Source organism: Phocoena sinus, chromosome 7, assembly GCF_008692025.1.
Source record: "Phocoena sinus isolate mPhoSin1 chromosome 7, mPhoSin1.pri, whole genome shotgun sequence".
Taxonomy (NCBI): domain Eukaryota; kingdom Metazoa; phylum Chordata; class Mammalia; order Artiodactyla; family Phocoenidae; genus Phocoena; species Phocoena sinus.
The window spans coordinates 94,981,354-94,998,788 of NC_045769.1; the positions used below are offsets into that span (position 1 = coordinate 94,981,354).

The following is a 17,435-nucleotide window of genomic DNA, read 5'->3' on the forward strand; positions in this document are numbered from 1 at the left end:
ACAAACATATGCCATCTGTCATGTAGATATTTTGGCCCTGAATTAGGAGGCGTAGCATTTACAGTTGCTGTCCATTAAGTGGGAATATTTTTGAAAGAGAGGCATTTGCATGAGCACACTGGTCCTACCTGTGATTAAAAGTTTTAATTTTGTAGGCAGTTTGACAATGGAGAGGAATAAAAATTTTGCCGTGAAAACGAACAGAACTAAGAAGCCCACACAAATACAGAACAAAGTTTCTTTGCCTGCCTCATTAATAGGGTGTACTAACGAACTAATAAGTTAACTAGTCACATGCAAGATATTTGAATGGGGAAAGTTAAGACAAATTTTTTTTTTATTATCGTAACATTAGCTGTAATCTGTATTGTAATTTTGGAAGAAAAAAATCATGACAATTATGATAATGAAAAGTCAGTCATGGAGGCTCAGGAAAACTTAGGAAATAATTTCTATTAGAATAAAACAACAATGTATTTAAAGTTAGTGAGCAGTGTCATCACCAATGTGCCCAGGTATAAAGGACAGCTTCTGATGCCTTTCAAAATTAGAGAATATACTAGTTTAGGTTATTTGAAGTGGAATGTATTATTAAAGTTTAGGAACAGAGGACAAATTCTAAGTTGGCCAAAATGACCATTGTATACACTCAACATCCTTTGGAAGAACATTTGTCACACATACAATACAAGGCCAGTAACATGAAAAAGGGGAAAACCTACACATTAAGTACAAGATAACTCCTGAGAGCAAGACTGAGGACCTGTAGGTTCCCCTGCTGGGGAGATATAAATAAGAGTAATATCTGGTAAAGGAAGTTGATGAGACACAATGATGAGTGAAGACTGCACAAGTGAGGAGAGGTAAGAACACTTCTCATCAGACCGCCCAGTGCAGATGTCTTTCTCCTGAAACTGTGGAACCCCTCAAGAGTTCCACACATTATCAAGAGCAAGAAACTGCGTAAGTAGAGGTGGAGGGTTATGTGGCCTCAGCTAATCATGTTGACATAGTCTGAGCACCCTCAAATGGTGACAAGCAGCTAAAAAGGATTCAAAGAAACCAATAAAAATTCTCCTTCAACACCTAGAGTTATAAAAGGCTGAAAAGAATACCTTATTAAACATCTGGGGCAGAAGTACACATGTAGGTGGGAAGCATAGAGAGGAATGAGTTCAGTCAAATTAGTAAGGTAGCTTTTATACTGAGATCACAGTTGTTTCCATGGAATGCTTAAAGAAAATTTGAAAGGGGCAAAAGAAAAACTATCTTTTCAGTTCTAATATGTTTGATATGCTTAGGATTAGACTGCATTTGGTTTCAAAATACCTTTCACTATACAACCACAAAAACAAAACACAAAAAAGATGTGTAAGAACTTCATTCCTTTTAAGGCACTCCTGCGGAGACTAAGACATCAAAATATCTTCACTAGACTAGAATTCTCAACCACAGTTAGGTCATTCTGGTCCTTGTTTTTGGTTAGCTGTTCAGCAGACATCTTAACTCGCCTTGTCTGCCTTTTGCTGTTTACCACAGGTGGATTACCAGGCTGTAGAGGAGGCTTCAGCTACAATGGCAGTGAGTACCTGGAAGCTGCTCACCTGGTACAATCTTCTCATTATGGCTTCCAACTCTTTAGTATAGAAACCTGACACTCTGGTATTCCCTGGAGGGTGCTAAGATCGGCCCACTCTTTTCATCTCACTGGTTTGCATATTCATAGGTATGCACCTGTCTGAAACCTTTGACAGACTGAGTGTGGCAGTATCTTAACAGTAAGACTGAAATAAAAGCAGGATGAAAAAACAGCAATACCGAAAGCTAAGAATTCCTAACCTCACATACTCACCTGCCTGCTGTGCAGGCTGTGGCAGTGGTTGGTTTAGATGTGAACTGTAATGGACAGAAGGGACTGGGCGATACTGAGGTTGACTGGAGTGGTAGTGGCCTGGAGCACAATAACAGGCTGGCATCTAGGATAAGCATTAAGGAAAAAAGAAAAAATCAATTTTACTTTTGCAGCAGAATTTTTTTTTTTCCTGCCAGGAACATTGCAGTGTAATAAGTAATAATTCTCCCAAATAGTAATCATCTGAAAACTGATTTTCTTAGCTTTAAATTTACCTGAAAAAAATTTTTTTAAATTTCAAACATAGTATACATAACAAAACACACCTACCAATTTGCCCACCGATCAGATTTAGTAGATTTAAATTTTGGGGCCATATTTGTTTCAGATTTTTCTCTCTTTTACCAAGTACTACTGAAATAGCTAAGTCTCACTCCAACATTCCTTTTGCTCTATATCCCATAGAAAAAGCATTATTCTGAAGTTGGTATATATCATTCCCATAAATGTTTTTAAGCTTCTAGTGTGTGTGTAATATTATCCATACATACAATTGTTGAGAATTTTAAAAGTGTACATTTATGGTACTCTATATAACTTCATGCAACTTATTTTGCAATTAACATTGTTTTTGAGACTCATTTTGGTTGAAGCACAAATCGCTAGCCCATTCAATTTAACTGCTGAACAGCAATCACCACATAAATAAGCCAGTTTATCCATTCCTACACTAATGCACACTTGCACTGGTTCCATTCTTTAATTTTTCTCATATTTCTAATACAAATTAAAATGCCAATACAAATTTTGTTTGTTAATTATACTTAATAAAGCTGGAAAAATGCCAATAAGACTGTCTTGATTTAGTTTTCCCTCCAGAGCTATCTGTATCAGCTGTGAATTTCTCTAAAAGTTATCTGATCTGGTTCGGGGTGAAGAATAAACAATTAATCCAACGATATGGAAGTATGTGTTAACTTTATTAGGTTCATGGGTTCTCTTAGGTTCTGCTTATCTGATTGGGTTACTTCTAAAAGACCAGAGATCTGTGGAAATCTTAAAGAGTGCCCATTTCATCTAGAAACCAGCCAAGCACAGAATTCCTGGATCAGTTGTAAGCCAAGAGTCGCCTAAATTTTCTGTAATATTCTTCTGTTTTTGAAACATTAGACACAATATACATGTGATCCCTTAATTTTTCCTGGAGGTATCAGCAAGCAACAGATATATCCTGATTTCGGATCTAATCCGTTATTATACTTTTCAGTATGTGTGATGTGTATAAATAATACATTCTTTTCTCCCAATTAAAAAAAGAAAAAAAGATACTACTAAGGCAAAAATTATAACATCAAATTTTTCTTTATAATGTATATACATGCAATAAATATGACAACAATAGCACAAACAATGGAGAGAGGGTAAATGGAATTATACTTTTAACATGACTAGTACATTTTTCTTGGAGTTTTATATGAACTCAAAGTAGATTTTGATAAGCTGAAGATAGCTATCATAGTCCCTAAGGAAACCACATAAGCACAAGATTCAAAGGGCTCTAGACAAAAAGGCAACAGAAGAGATAAAACAGAACCCTGAAAGAATTCAAATAATATAAAGGAACGAAAGCAAGAAGACAGGAGTAAAATACAGATATGACAAATGGAAAACAAATAGCAATGTGGCATACCTACATCTAACCATGTCAGTTGATATATTAAAGATAAAAGGACTAAACACTCCCAGTCAGACTGAATAAATCAGCAAATACCAACTATATACTGTATGTGAACAACATACTTTAAAGACTGCAAATAAGAGGATGGAAAAAGACATATCATTTAAGTGCTAATCAAAAGAAGCCACTAATATTAAAGTCAGATAAAACAGGTTTCAAGGACTTCAAGATCAAAATTGGAGGACTCACACTTTCTTTCTTTTTTTTTTTAACATCTTTATTGGGGTATAATTGCTTTGGAGGACTCACACTTTCCGATTTTAGACCTTACTAGAAAGGTACAGTAATAAAACAGTGTAGTACTGGCTAAAGATATAAATAGTGTAAAAACGAGAGTTGAGAAATAAACTCTTACACTTATGGTCAACTGATATTCGACAAGGGTACCAAGATTATTCAGCGGGAAAAGAAAAGTATCTTCAACAAAGAATGCTGAAATAAGTAGACATACACATGCAAAAGAATGAAGTTGGACCCTTACCTCATACCATACATAAAAATTAACTCAAAAGAGATAAATGCCCTAAATATAGGAGCTAAAACCATAAAACTCTTAGCAGAAATCAGGGATACATTTTTATGACCTTCGGTCTGGAAATGGATTCTTACATATGACACCAAAAGCATGAGCAACAAAATGAAAAGATGGATAAAGTGAACTTCACCAAATAAAAAAAAAAACTTTTATACATTAAAGACATTATCAAAAATGTGAGAAGACAACCTACAGAATGGGTGAACATATTTGTAAAACACACATCTGATAAGGGTCTAGAATCCAGAATATACAAGGAATTCTTACAGCTCAACAACTAAATGACAATCTGATTTAAAGACAGGCAAAGGACTTACACATTTCTCCCAAGATTGACAATGGCCAACAAGCACATAAAAAGATGATCAACATCACTAATCATTATAGACATGCAAGTCAAAACCATGAGATAACCACTTCACGCCCACACGATGGCAATAATAATAATAATGGTAAATAACAAATGTTGGCAAGGATGTGGAGAAATTAGAACCTTTATACACTGCAGGTGGGAATATAAAATGGTTCAGACACCATGGAAAACAACCTGGTAGTTCCTCAAAAAGTTAAACATAGAATTATCATATCATCCAGTAATTTTTTCCTAGGTATATACCCAAAGAAATGAAAACAGATATTCGAACAAATCCAAGAACCTACATGCTCATAGAGCACTATTTACAATAGGCAAAAGGTGGAAACATCCCAAATTCAATAATGGTTGAAGATGAACAAACTGTGGTATATATATAAAATGGCATATTATTCAGCCATAAAAAGGCATGAAGTACTCATACATGCTACAACATGGATTAACCCTGAAACATTACGTTAAGCTAAAGAAGCCAGACACAGAATATAACATATTGCATGACTCCATTAATATGAAGTATCCAGAATGGTAAATCCATTCTTTATAGAGAATAAAGACTGATGGTTGCCAGGGGCTGAGGTGTGAGGGGAATGGGTATGAACTTTTCTTTTGGGGTGATAAAAATGTTTTGGAACTAGACATAGGTGATGGTTGCAAAACACTGTGAATGTACTAAATGCCACTGAATTGTTCACTTCAAACTGGTTAATTTTACATTATGTGAACTTGATCTAAAAAAACAAAACCACAGGGCTTCCCTGTTGGCGCAGTGGTTGAGAGTCCACCTGCTGATGCAGGGGACACGGGTTCGTGCCCCAGTCCGGGAAGATCCCACATGCCGTGGAGCGGCTGGGCCCGTGGGCCATGGCCGCTGAGCCTGCGCTCCGCAACGGGAGAGGCCTCTCCGCACAGTGAGAGGCCCGCGTACCGCAAAAAAACCCAAAAACCGAAAAAACAAACAAACCCCCCCCCCCACGTAACACTGAAATGATAGAGTACAAATTCTTTTCAAGTACAGACAAATCATTCCCCAAGAGACTACATGCTGGGACATGAAATAAGACTCAACAGGTTCCAAAACACTGAAAGCTTAGAGTAGATTCCCTGACCATATGTGACTAAAATAGAAATCGGTAACCATAAGCCCCAAACGTTTGGAAATTAACATGCTTCTAACGTAAATCATGGGTCTAAAAAGTCATAGAGGGACTTCCTTGGTGGCACAGTGGTTAAGAATCCACCTGCCAGTGCAGGGGACACAGGTTTGAGCCCTGGTCCAAGAAGATCCCACATGCTACAGAGCAACTAAGCCTGTGCGCCACAACTACTGAGCCTGCACTCTACAGCCTGCGAGCCACAACTGAAGCCCGTGCACCTAGAGCCCATGCTCCGCAACAAGAGAAGCCACCGCAAAAAAAAAAAAAAAAAAAAAAGAGAAGCCACCACAATGAGAAGCCCGCACTCCGCAACAAAGAGTAGCCCCTGCTCGCTGCAACTAAAGAAAGCCCGTGTGCAGCAACAAAGACCCAATGCAGCCAAAAATAAATAAATAAATAAATTTATAAAAAACAAAACAAAACAAAAAAACCTTATATTAGTAATACTTCAAATAGAAAATGAATAAACAAAACTAATGAAGCCCTAAGTTGTTTTTCTTTTTTCTTTTTTTTTTTTTTGTGGTATGCAGGCCTCTCCCGTTGCGAAGCACAGGCTCCAGACGTGCAGGCACAGCAGCCATGGCTCACGGGCCCAGCCGCTCCGCGGCATGTGGAATCTTCCCGGACCGGGGCACAAAGCCGTGTCCCCTGCATTGGCAGGCGGACTCTCAACCACTGCACCACCAGTGAAGCCCTTCTAAGTTGTTTTTCTTTTAACATCATCAAGAGAATTGATAAACCTCTAGTTAAACTAATAAAGGAAAAAGAAGACTGAAATTACTAATATCTTTAGATCCTGAAGATACTAAAAGTATAAAAAGGGGATATTACATATGAGCAACTTTATGCCAAAAAGTTTCACAACATAAATGAAATTGATACAAACTACCATCCAAAATGAAAAGGAAATTGTAACGGCCCTATATCTATTTAATACTAAAAAATAAGAATTCATAATTTAAAAACCTTCCCTGCAAAAGAAATCCAGGTCCAAATGGATTCATTAGTGCAATTCTAGCAAATATTCAAGAAGAAATAACACCAAATCTACATAAACTCCTTTAGAAAATAAAGGAGGGAACACTATCCAACTCATTTTGAGGTCAGTATCACCCTGGGTACTACAACCTGAAAAAGACATTACAAGCAAACTACAGACTGATATCCTTCATGAACATACATGCAAAAATCCATAAGAAAATACTAGCAAATTGAATGCAGTGATATATAAAAAAGATAACTATATCATGATATATATATCACTATATATCGTGAGGTATGTTCCAGAAACAAAAGGTTAGTTTAACATTCAAAAGTCAAAGTAATTTATTGTATAAGTAGACTAAAGGGGAAAAAACCCCACATGATCACCTCATAGATGCCAAAAAATTTTTTTTACAAGATTAATATCCATTCACGGTAAAGACTCTTAGCAAACTAGGAATATTAGAAAATTGTACAAAAACCCCCACATATAGTATCACAGTTAATGATGAAAGACTGAACACTTACCCTTATGGGTGGAGACAAGGAAAGCATATGTACTTTCAAAACTTATATTTAAGTTAATACATGGATTCTAGAGATTTTTACTTCCCTCTGTTGTGTTGAAAGTATTCAACATAAGGACTCCTAGCTAATGTAATAAGGCAAGAAAAAGAAACAAAAGGTATATAGATTGGAAAGGATAATATATGTAGAATAATCAAATTTAGAAAGTCCACAGGATAAAAGATCAGTATATAAAAAACAATTATATTTCTACATACTAGCAATGAACAAATAGAAAATAAAATTTAAAAATAATCTCCTTTAGAATATCACCTTAAAACATTCAATATTTAGGGCTATATTAAAAAAATACGTGTAACACTTGTGTGATGAAAACTACAAAATACTGTTGACAAAAAATTAAGGAAGATCTAAATAAATGGAGAGAGATACCATGTTTGTGCATTGGACAATTCAATGGTGTTAAGATGTTAATTCTCCCCAAAATGATCTACCTCTTCTTAAAATGTATCATTTTATTTTCATAGTGCATTTACTTTACTGTGTTTCTCTTAAGCTAATTAGAACAAAAGAAACCTCTCAGAGTCAGAAGGAAACTCAAAGATCACATACTGTAACCCTCCAACTGAAGTGTCTATATGTCATGTGGTTGTCTAGCATGCACTTGAAAATCTCCAAAAGGGAAGATGACTACAAGCTTTGCTTACAGGTTCTCACAAATCCTATCCATGCGAAATTAAAAATAAGCTCTCTAGGGGCTTCCCTGATGGCGCTGGGGTTGTGAATCTGCCTGCCAATGCAGGGGACACGGGTTCGAGCCCTGATCTGGGAAGATCCCACATGCCGCGGAGCAACTGGGCCCGTGAGCCACAACTACTGAGCCTGTGCGTCTGGAGCCTGTGCTCCGCAACAAGAGAGGCCGCGACAGTGAGAGCCCCACGCACCGCGATGAAGAGTGGCCCCTGCTCGCCGCAACTAGAGAAAGTCCTTGTGCAGAAACGAAGACCCAACACAGACAAAAATAAATAAATTAAAAAAAAAACAAAAAACTCTCTAAAGTTAAAAGTGATCTTAAATGAGAGGCTTCCACAGGAGAGAAAAGATGAAAAACCAATGTACCTGTGGAGAGGGCTGTTGAATATATCCTTGCTGCTGGAGCACAGGCTGGCTGACAGGATGACCAGAGGCAGAATAGCCAGCAGTAGGGACTGGCTGCCCAGGTGGTAGCGGAGGAGGAGGCGGTGGCGGCGGTGGTGGAGGGGCTGCTGTCATGATATAACCAGACTGCTGTGGGGACTGAAGAACAACAGTGGACTGGAACATGGTGGCGTGAGGATCAGAACCATCTGCAGATGGCTGGCGGGCAAGACTCATGTGGCTAAACTGAGACCCAAGGTTGTCCTGCTAACAAAGGGAGAAGTCAGAAATCAGTAAGCTTTCCATACACAGACCAAACTTATCAAAGAAAAATACTTCATATATTTTAAGAAGAGTTGCAGTAGTATATATTATGGAAATCATGTATCTACAACAGACATGACTTAATAGAAGAACAGCTTGAAGAAAATTAGAACTCTAAGGCAGCAAGGTAGGACTATTACAATGCTATCATTGCAAATTACTCATAAAATATATCTAACGGAAATGTATAGCATGCAGAAAAGAGTAGGGTGTAACATTACACAATAAAAAAATGAAAAGACACTATCTAAATAAAGACTAAAGGCACACTTTTATATTATACAATTAACATTTTCTGAAAGGACTTCGAAGACCAGGAGTCTAGCAGCGCACGGTACTAATTACTCTTTACTTTAAATCGGTGCCCTTCTTCCCAGAAGGCAAGATTCAGGTTCTATGCATTTCTGTATCTCCTCCCATACCTAACAATCAAATATACTAGCAGAAATGAAATAAAATATATAAAATCTACCCTCCCTGATGTACACTCTAATCTCTCAACAATAATTTGGTCATAAACTCTTCCATAGTGTTTATCCGTAAGTCAGATGTTAGACAAATATAATCCAAATGACAGTTTCCTACTGCTTTTGCTACTTAAGAGAGCCGGCAATGGTGCCCAGCCAAGAAAGGGTTACGATTTATATGCCATCTGACAAATGTTTCTCTGACTCAACAGCGTAAGGATCAATTCTGACTAGTCTACATAATATCACTGATATGACAATAATGGGGTTAAAAAGGCATTCCCTTGCTCCCAAGGAGCCACAGATTGGCGACAATATGTACCGTATTTTGTTAAGAGGGAAAATTTGAAAAAACGTTACTTAAAATATTGTGGTAATTGAGTTGTTAGATCAAAGCTGTTGACATGTCTGCAATTTCTATAATCTGCTGGTTTCTGCAAAGTAAATTAAGGCTATGGAGATGATAAAGGGACTGAAAAAAAAGGGAACCTGACTTAGTGACTGAAAGTATATGGCTTTACTCTTCCCAGATGGCTGTTCTGACAGAGTCTAGCACTAGTCATAGAATTCAATGAATAGTTTCAGAAGAGGAAAATATACTTACAAATACCTACTAGCTGTAATTACAATGTAATGTGGCCAAATATTTTAAAAAGAGATACCATAACTATATACCACCATCAGAGTCATCTTGGTAAAAAAAGTCATTTTCTTAATCCAAAGATCTGCCATTTTTCCAAAACATTTTTGAGGCTTTTATGGTATTTCTAAAAATGTTGTCAACCTTCTCAATGCTGGCAAAATTTCATTTTTTCAGACTGAAAGTGATTTTCGAAAATCATTCAGAGCCAAGGCTGGTAAATAAGGTTGCCTCAAGCTCAAAACAAAAACACCCCCAACAAAACAAAACATTTCTAAAAAGTGGCAAGTGATTTTAAGATATAGCTTATAATTTAACCTGGATGTGATTTCAAAATGTGATGGCCAGATAGTCTGAAAAATAAGAGCATCACTGGGAAAAGTATGCTGGTGGTTAGGCAGATTCATTTAAAGGGAAGGACATTAAGACTTATTGAATATCTATATCATGTTAGGCACTATGCAGGAGGTACTTTATACGGTGGCCTCATATACTCAGTAACTAGAGAAGGTCACACAGAGAACACATGGCAACGGTGTATCTGAGTTCTTACTGAGACGTATAACTTGGGGCATACTTTGGATTCAATGAAGTACCATCATTTTTAGTCACAGATTAAATATCTAGAGATCTTCTTTGGAAGTATACTAAGGAGGATGTCTTATGTAATTGGAAGCTCCAATTCACCCTAATGACTGATACTAAGTCTACTGGACCTGGGGCACTGGGGAAAGAACAGAAAGCCTAAACCCAGATGAAAGCTGCCACCCCAGGACCACACAGACCTGCACTGGCCTCATTGAGAAAATTAGCTAAAACATCTTAGGACTTGAAAAGGGAGGAAAAGATTAGGCTTTATACAATCACTGTGATAAGCCAATATAACAAATATTTTATGGAAGAGAATATATTATTTCTAATACAGGTTAGAAATGCTTTTTCAAAATGTATGTAACCCTGACTTTAGAAAATCACAAAAGAACATATCACATCAATCACATTCACAAGGATTCATCACACATCTACCCACAGAAACAACGCAGGAGGTGAATAGAGATATAGTACCACGGAGTATTGCTGGGTGGGTGAGACTGGCAGGAACGGGGATGGGTAAGGGGCTGTAGAGTACTGAACAGGCTGTGAAGAGGGCTGCAGAGGACGAATAGGCTAAGGAATAACAGGTTGGCAAACAATGTTAATGTCGGAATAAAATGTTAGAAGAATTGCATAAAATGGAAAGTTATACTTTTTTTGGCAATAACTTAAAACTACAAAGTCACTTAAAATACAACATTATAGGAAACAACAAAAACAATACCAAGCGAAGAAACTCTACGTAGAAAAATTTTGAGAACATACATTTAAATTTAAAACATAATTAGAAAGATAATTTTTTTCATAAAAGTATTTATTAGATTCACTGCAACAGGTAATTTAGACATTTCAAATCCTATTATCTAACAAGACACCTGGGTTAAGTCAGTAAAAGCAAAACCATTTATCCTTACTTCCTGGTTTGATGACAGGGCTGTTCTACTTAGCTATGTAACACTAAGTAATAAAAGAAAAACTTCACTCACTCTTATTATCAGACAGTATATCTTACATAATACCTATGGCCAAGTATCCTCTCTATTTGATAAGGCATGATTAGATAACTCTTTTGGGACCAAACTGCCTAAATTTTAGCAATTTTTAAACAAAACTGTACTGTGAGTACCATTAATAGCCTAAAGAAAACACACACATACATATAAGCGCGTGTACACACACACAAACAGACCTTTTTACATAAGGAAGATAAACACAGTTTTCTTCTAACTAAACATTTTTATTGAGAGACTATTAGGAGCTGAGAAACTACACTTGGTCTTTGAACAACTCAGGGATTAGGGGCACTGACCCTCTGCATAGTCAAAAATCTGTGTATAACTTATGGTTGGTCCTGTGCCTGCAGATTCTACTTCACGGATTCAACCAATCACAGATCATGTATACTGTAGTTATGTATTTAGTGAAAAAAATCTATGTATAAGTGGACCCTCGCAGTTCAAACCCATGTGGTTTGACGATCCACTGTAATTATTTGAAATTCTTTTTACTAACGAAATACTCCTGCATTTCAGAGAAAAAAAATTTTAAGTTTTATGTTTCCCAAGGGCACTCAAAAAACAGGTGTTCTGAAACATGAAAGAGGTTTCAATCCTTTCTAAATTTTAGGGAATACAGCTGGCCATCTATAGGCTAATAATGGCATTTAGTTTCCCAGTCTTACATTTATATAGTTTATTACAAAGGACAATATATATATTGGTTTAATGACTATCATAATCTACCATTCAGGTGGCAATCAGGTTAAGGGAAATTAAGTGACCTGTATACAATCATTTAAACAAGCACTGGAGGAACCCAAGTCATTTTATCTAATGAAAACTCTTAGTTTTGGTTACATATACATACATGAATCTCCCTGGACAATATCTCCAAACAGTACACTTTAGAAACGCAAAATTAACTAAATAAGATTTAGTTAATTTTGGGAACTAAAATTAACTAAATTAACAGGGAATAATCTAGATAAGGAGAAATTCTTAGGACTAAGACGTATAATGATGAGTTTGCCCTTTCACCACAAAATCAACACAACAGTTTCTGGAAAAAATGAAAGGCTTAGATTAGTTTAGAATTCCACAAAAAATTCTAGAGCTAACATACTAAAAAAAAGTATAAGCTGAAAATCTACAGAGTAGCCACTGGTTCCTCACTAACCTCTTGACTAGAAATTAGCAAGCTTCCTAATGGATGACAGCACATATCACACTAAATGAGGCGTTGTGGCTTTAAAACTACCAAGTACAAGCTATATAATGTGTTATTAAGTCAGACAACCATTAAGACACAACTTTCTTCCAGAAAACGTGACCTACTAGGTCAGTGTCAGATGAAACAAAAGCCTTAGTCTGCTGGGGCGTAAAAGAAAGAAGAATACTGTAAGCACTAAGGGTAGGACTTAATGTCTGCTAGAGTGTCAAGTGGTAATGAGAAAAATGTGGGCTAGAAGACTGGCTGATCAAAGTGAAATTCTGATACTACGTAGAAAAGAAAAAGCGTTAGCACTTCCTTTTTCCTACTTAAATTGCAACTGGCTGTAAAATAACATCCACTTAAAGTGACTGGTTTCAAGAACGCAGCCCATTTGAAGGCTTTGGAAATCACAGCATTACTGTGTTTGGTTATTTGAAATTTCATGGATGAATTATCTCAGTGTGCAAGAGATCGCTACTGAGTATCATTTGTTCATCAATTCTCTATTCTTGTATTTGACGAAGAATTACCAGAAACACCTGAAGCAATGCCAGGAAAAACAGCCATGGAGTTTGAGGCATACCCCAAAATTTCAAGTTATAGTCTATTAAGACAGCATTTCTTTTTATTTTTTGCAGTATGCGGACCTCTCACTGTTGTGGCCTCTCCCGTTGCGGAGCACAGGCTCTGGACGCGCAGGCTCAGCGGCCATGGCTCACGGGCCCAGCCTCTCCGCGGCGTGTGGCATCTTCCCGGACCAGGGCACGAACCCATGTCCCCTGCATCGGCAAGCGGACTCTCAACCACTGTGCCACCAGGAAAGCCCTAAGACAGCATTTCTAAACTAAGCTGCCTACATCTTCACTTAGGGCTGTCTTTTAAAGCTAAATCAGTCAAAGCTATTTCTAAGAGATAATAATCTGAAACATATAACCACAGATAAACCCTTAGGATTTTTTGAAGGTGCCTGACTAACATTATTTCCATTGAATTAAATCAAATGAAAATCAGCCCTATAAAGCTCCTGGTGAAATTCACAGCACTGCAAAGATGACCATACGATAGCAAATGAAAGGGAAACACTTCAAGACCAAGTTGAATGAAACCAAGGCAGAGAAGGCCAGGGAGGGAGTTTTATGTAGTTTAATATGTACCTGAGTGTATGTAATCAAACGGGGTTGGGAAGTAGGTATGGGAGTCTTTGGAAGTAGTTTTAGACAGTTTCCTCTACATATATGAATTCATTTGTATGGTCTTGGAAGTGCATCAAACACCTTGAAGTCCTACTGCAGAGAAACTGCCTTGCCCAGTATTACAAGTCTTAATTGCCAGAGCAATAATTATTTGCATTAGTTTAAAAATATTTGATAACTTTATCAAACTGCTCATACATTTTTCACCCCTGCAGTACAAATATAACTTGTGAATAAAACTAATGAAATTTCTCCAGTTCAAGTTTATCACTATACTTCTTTCACAAAACATTACTCTGCGTGTTCTCACCAGTGGAATATTTAGATCGTCTTCCAGGGAAAAAGGGGTGCAAATAACTGTACAAACTGCCTTTGATATGCTACACAACCTTTAAAAGATAGAATGAAAGTAAGAATTTACACTAGTATAGTCAAGTTCAGCAAGAATGAGTAACACATCTACAGGGGAAAAGCTTGAATGTGAAAATGCATGTGTAAACTCTAAACATTTATACAAATTCAAGATATTATTAAGAGTACTACTGAGAATTCTAAGTCAATGTTTCTGTCTTTATCTTTCATAGAGCAGGTGGGGTGGAGAGTACCTTGTAGCGAGGCGAGTCAACTCAGTTTCTTCTAAGTGCTTGATCTGTTGAATCTTAGAACAACTCACTTTGCTCACTGGGGTAATGAACTATCTTAGTTTTGCTTTTTATTCCTCTGGTCCCTTGCCTGCTGTTGTGAAATGCAAGGTATAAAATACTCACCATACAGGGTCATGAGATAAAAATTTCCCTTCCTTCCAATATATATTCTGTTTTCATTAGCAGAAAAGCCCTTGAAGTTAACCTCTCTTCCTACGAGCGATGAGTAGGACATCACTGGTGGAGAATACTAAAGTTCTAAGAGACACTTACTTGGGCTCTCTCGATTATAATTAGTGACTTTAGTCCCAAATATGCAAAGGCAGGTGAACTTAGCATTGTGTAATCGTGGACGTGTGCACCTGTGAGAAGATGTGATGGGCTGCTTGCTGCTGAGGTGGCAGTGCTGGCAGAGGCGGCTGTGGAGGTCCAGGCACTTGGGCTCTAACTGGCTGTTGAGTCACAGGAGGGCTACACACAACTGGACTCCCATCTGGGTTTAGGAAGGGCTGACCTGAAAATTTTAAAAAGGAAGAACAAAAGATCATTTACGATGGAGACCAAATATAGGTCGCTCTACAGACAACTTTACAGCACATGTCTGCAGTCCTGATTCATAATTCCAAAAGCGTCAAGGTTCTGGAAACCAAAAGCTTTTCTTACCTTGGAAAGCAAAGCGTGACCTTACACGAGCCTATTAATAGTCTTTATATTTCCCACTTAGAGTAAATATTCAAAATTTTTGCTGTGGTGTTTTACTATGGGGATGCCGCGCCAGAAACCACTTGAGTTGTTTTATACTACACAGTATTTTCCAAGAAACTCAATTCTGAAACACATCTTGCTCAAGGGATTGAGTTACAGGATTGTGTAACATTTCAGTTTCAAGGGGAAAAAAAAAATACCTGACTTTGGGATACTGGAAATTTATTAATTAGCCTGTTAGATGGTAAGAAATATCTAATTTACAGGTCACACTGCATATATTTAACTAGTAAGATTAAAAGCTGATGAAAATTAAAATGGTTGATAACTTCAAATTTCAAATTGTGGAGCTGATGGCAGTGTCCTTATTTTATAACTTCTAACTTGTTAAAGTAGAAAATAATTTAAAAATTCTAAATAATTTTCTAAAAAAATTTCCTTTCACTTCCAATGAGCTTTACTCATAGGTAAGAAATAAAACGAGAGAGAATTTTAGTACTGATTTTGAGGCTTATTCTTATTGGTTACCAATTATGGGAGGAATACTTTTAAGTAACTCTCTACACATACATTCTAAACAAGTTTTTCTTATTATACAAAGTAATATTCTTAGAAATAACTAACAAATACAGAAAAAACCTAACAAATACAGATCAGAAAGTAAATAAACTCCCCATAATCTTATCATCAACAATTTGGATACCTTCCTCCAGACTTTTTCAATGTACACATAAACAGATTCAAAGAGTAGTATTTTTCCTTACTATACACTGAATGATTTAAAAAAACACACCAGATTATTAAAAAAAGAAAGAAAGAAAAATGAAAGGACTATGTGAAATAAAGAGATCATTGACTACATACCCTTTTAGGATGGGAAGAATATCTATGTGTCTTAAACTGCCTTCAAAACATCCTCTCTTTTTTAAAAATAAACTTGTGACATATAATAAAATAGTATTTGGGAAAGCAGAATACACTGTTCCATTGCTGTCAAGTGGGAAAAGTTCTCCAAAGTCAAATTATTTTCATCAGTTAATTTCCTGATAATTTATGTGATGGTTATAGATAACTAAAAGCAAGCCATGCTGGATATTTGTTGATTGTTATAAATAATTTTGAAAAAAAAAATGGTAGAGAAGACTTGAGTGAAAGCATGTTTAAAAGTAACTTAAGGATTGTGTGAAAAAAGCTGGATGTGTGGTGATGCTGTTCTCAAAAACAAAGAGATCACTTTTGGGCTAATTTAAAATTAAGTATACAATTTAATTTCAGGTTGCTTAGTTTCTCATTTCTACTCAAATGAAGCTTCCACGTTACCAAAACCATGTTAACTAATATTCTGAATTAAAAATAACAGAAAATAGTAAAATATTAAATCATCTTATATTCTGCCCCAGGAAAACAGGAAGTTTAGTAATATAATAGACTTGAAGGATCAGAAGATAACGGTTATAAAGCAAAAACTGAGTTTTTGAAGAGTCAGTTATTTACGCTAATTCCATTTTTACAACAGAAACAAAAGTTTGAATACTTTATCTTAAAAAAGAGATGCAAATGAAATCTGAAGGTAACAAGTTCCCAGCCATGGTTTTTTCTACAACAAACAAAAGGCAAGTTTCAGAACACTCAGAGACTCTGACACTCTCACCTGTATCTACCTTGCCCAACTGTTACCATGCTGGTATGACCACATTAGCTAAATCTGAATCTTTAAGGAAGGTTATTGAATGACTTAAGGTTATTTTCATTATCTTACCATATGATTGGGCTATGTTATTTTCATTAGAAACCAAAACTTCTTGCCATTTAAAAAAAATTTTATTTTCTCAATATAAGTCATTTTTGCCAATATACATAATGAAAGGTATTATGACTGCAGTTTCTTAATCTCTCTGAAGTTCAGTTTCCTTATCTGTAAATGTAGATCTCACCTACCTAACAGGGTTGCTATAAGTAATGTATTTAAAGCACATAACACAGTACATGATAAACACTCAATAAATACAAAGTACTATCTAATTGCAAAGAATGTGTTGTCAATATTAATTCATAACGACTATCTATTTTCTTTCACTACTAATAAGATGTTCTTTAGCTTTTCCTAAGTAGAAAGCAGTTACCGTATTCAGAAGAGCAATTACTTATGGGTTCTTTCCACCGCATTACGTAAGAAGTAAGAGCTGCTAACGTTCTCCTTCTTCATGAAATGCATACTATTTTTCCCACGGTAAAACTGTTCTATCAAATAAAGTTCTTTCAAAGGTGGTTGTCCCATTTCTAGGAAATGAATTGTTTCTTAATTATTTGGCCTAAAAGATGATGTCATGGATGTCACAAGGAGAAAAATACT

General features: G+C 36.4%; 1 protein-coding gene across 16 annotated transcripts in view; it reads right to left on the minus strand.

Moving 5' to 3' along the window:
• The window catches only part of R3HDM1 (R3H domain containing 1), a 177,860-nt gene that overhangs the window by 50,806 nt on the left and 109,619 nt on the right, over window positions 1-17,435 (minus strand). For 12 of the 16 annotated variants that reach the window (XM_032637464.1, XM_032637458.1, XM_032637452.1 and 9 more), the window contains 3 exons: window positions 14,740-14,891; window positions 8,287-8,571; window positions 1,853-1,976 (listed from right to left, as the gene is read on the minus strand). In XM_032637464.1, the coding sequence (XP_032493355.1) occupies window positions 1,853-1,976; window positions 8,287-8,571; window positions 14,740-14,891 (561 nt within the window). Of the gene's footprint in view, window positions 1-1,852; window positions 1,977-8,286; window positions 8,572-10,800; window positions 10,903-14,739; window positions 14,892-17,435 lie in introns of all 16 variants that reach the window. The other 4 variants (XM_032637463.1, XM_032637454.1, XM_032637455.1 and 1 more) reach the window with 2 other exon arrangements.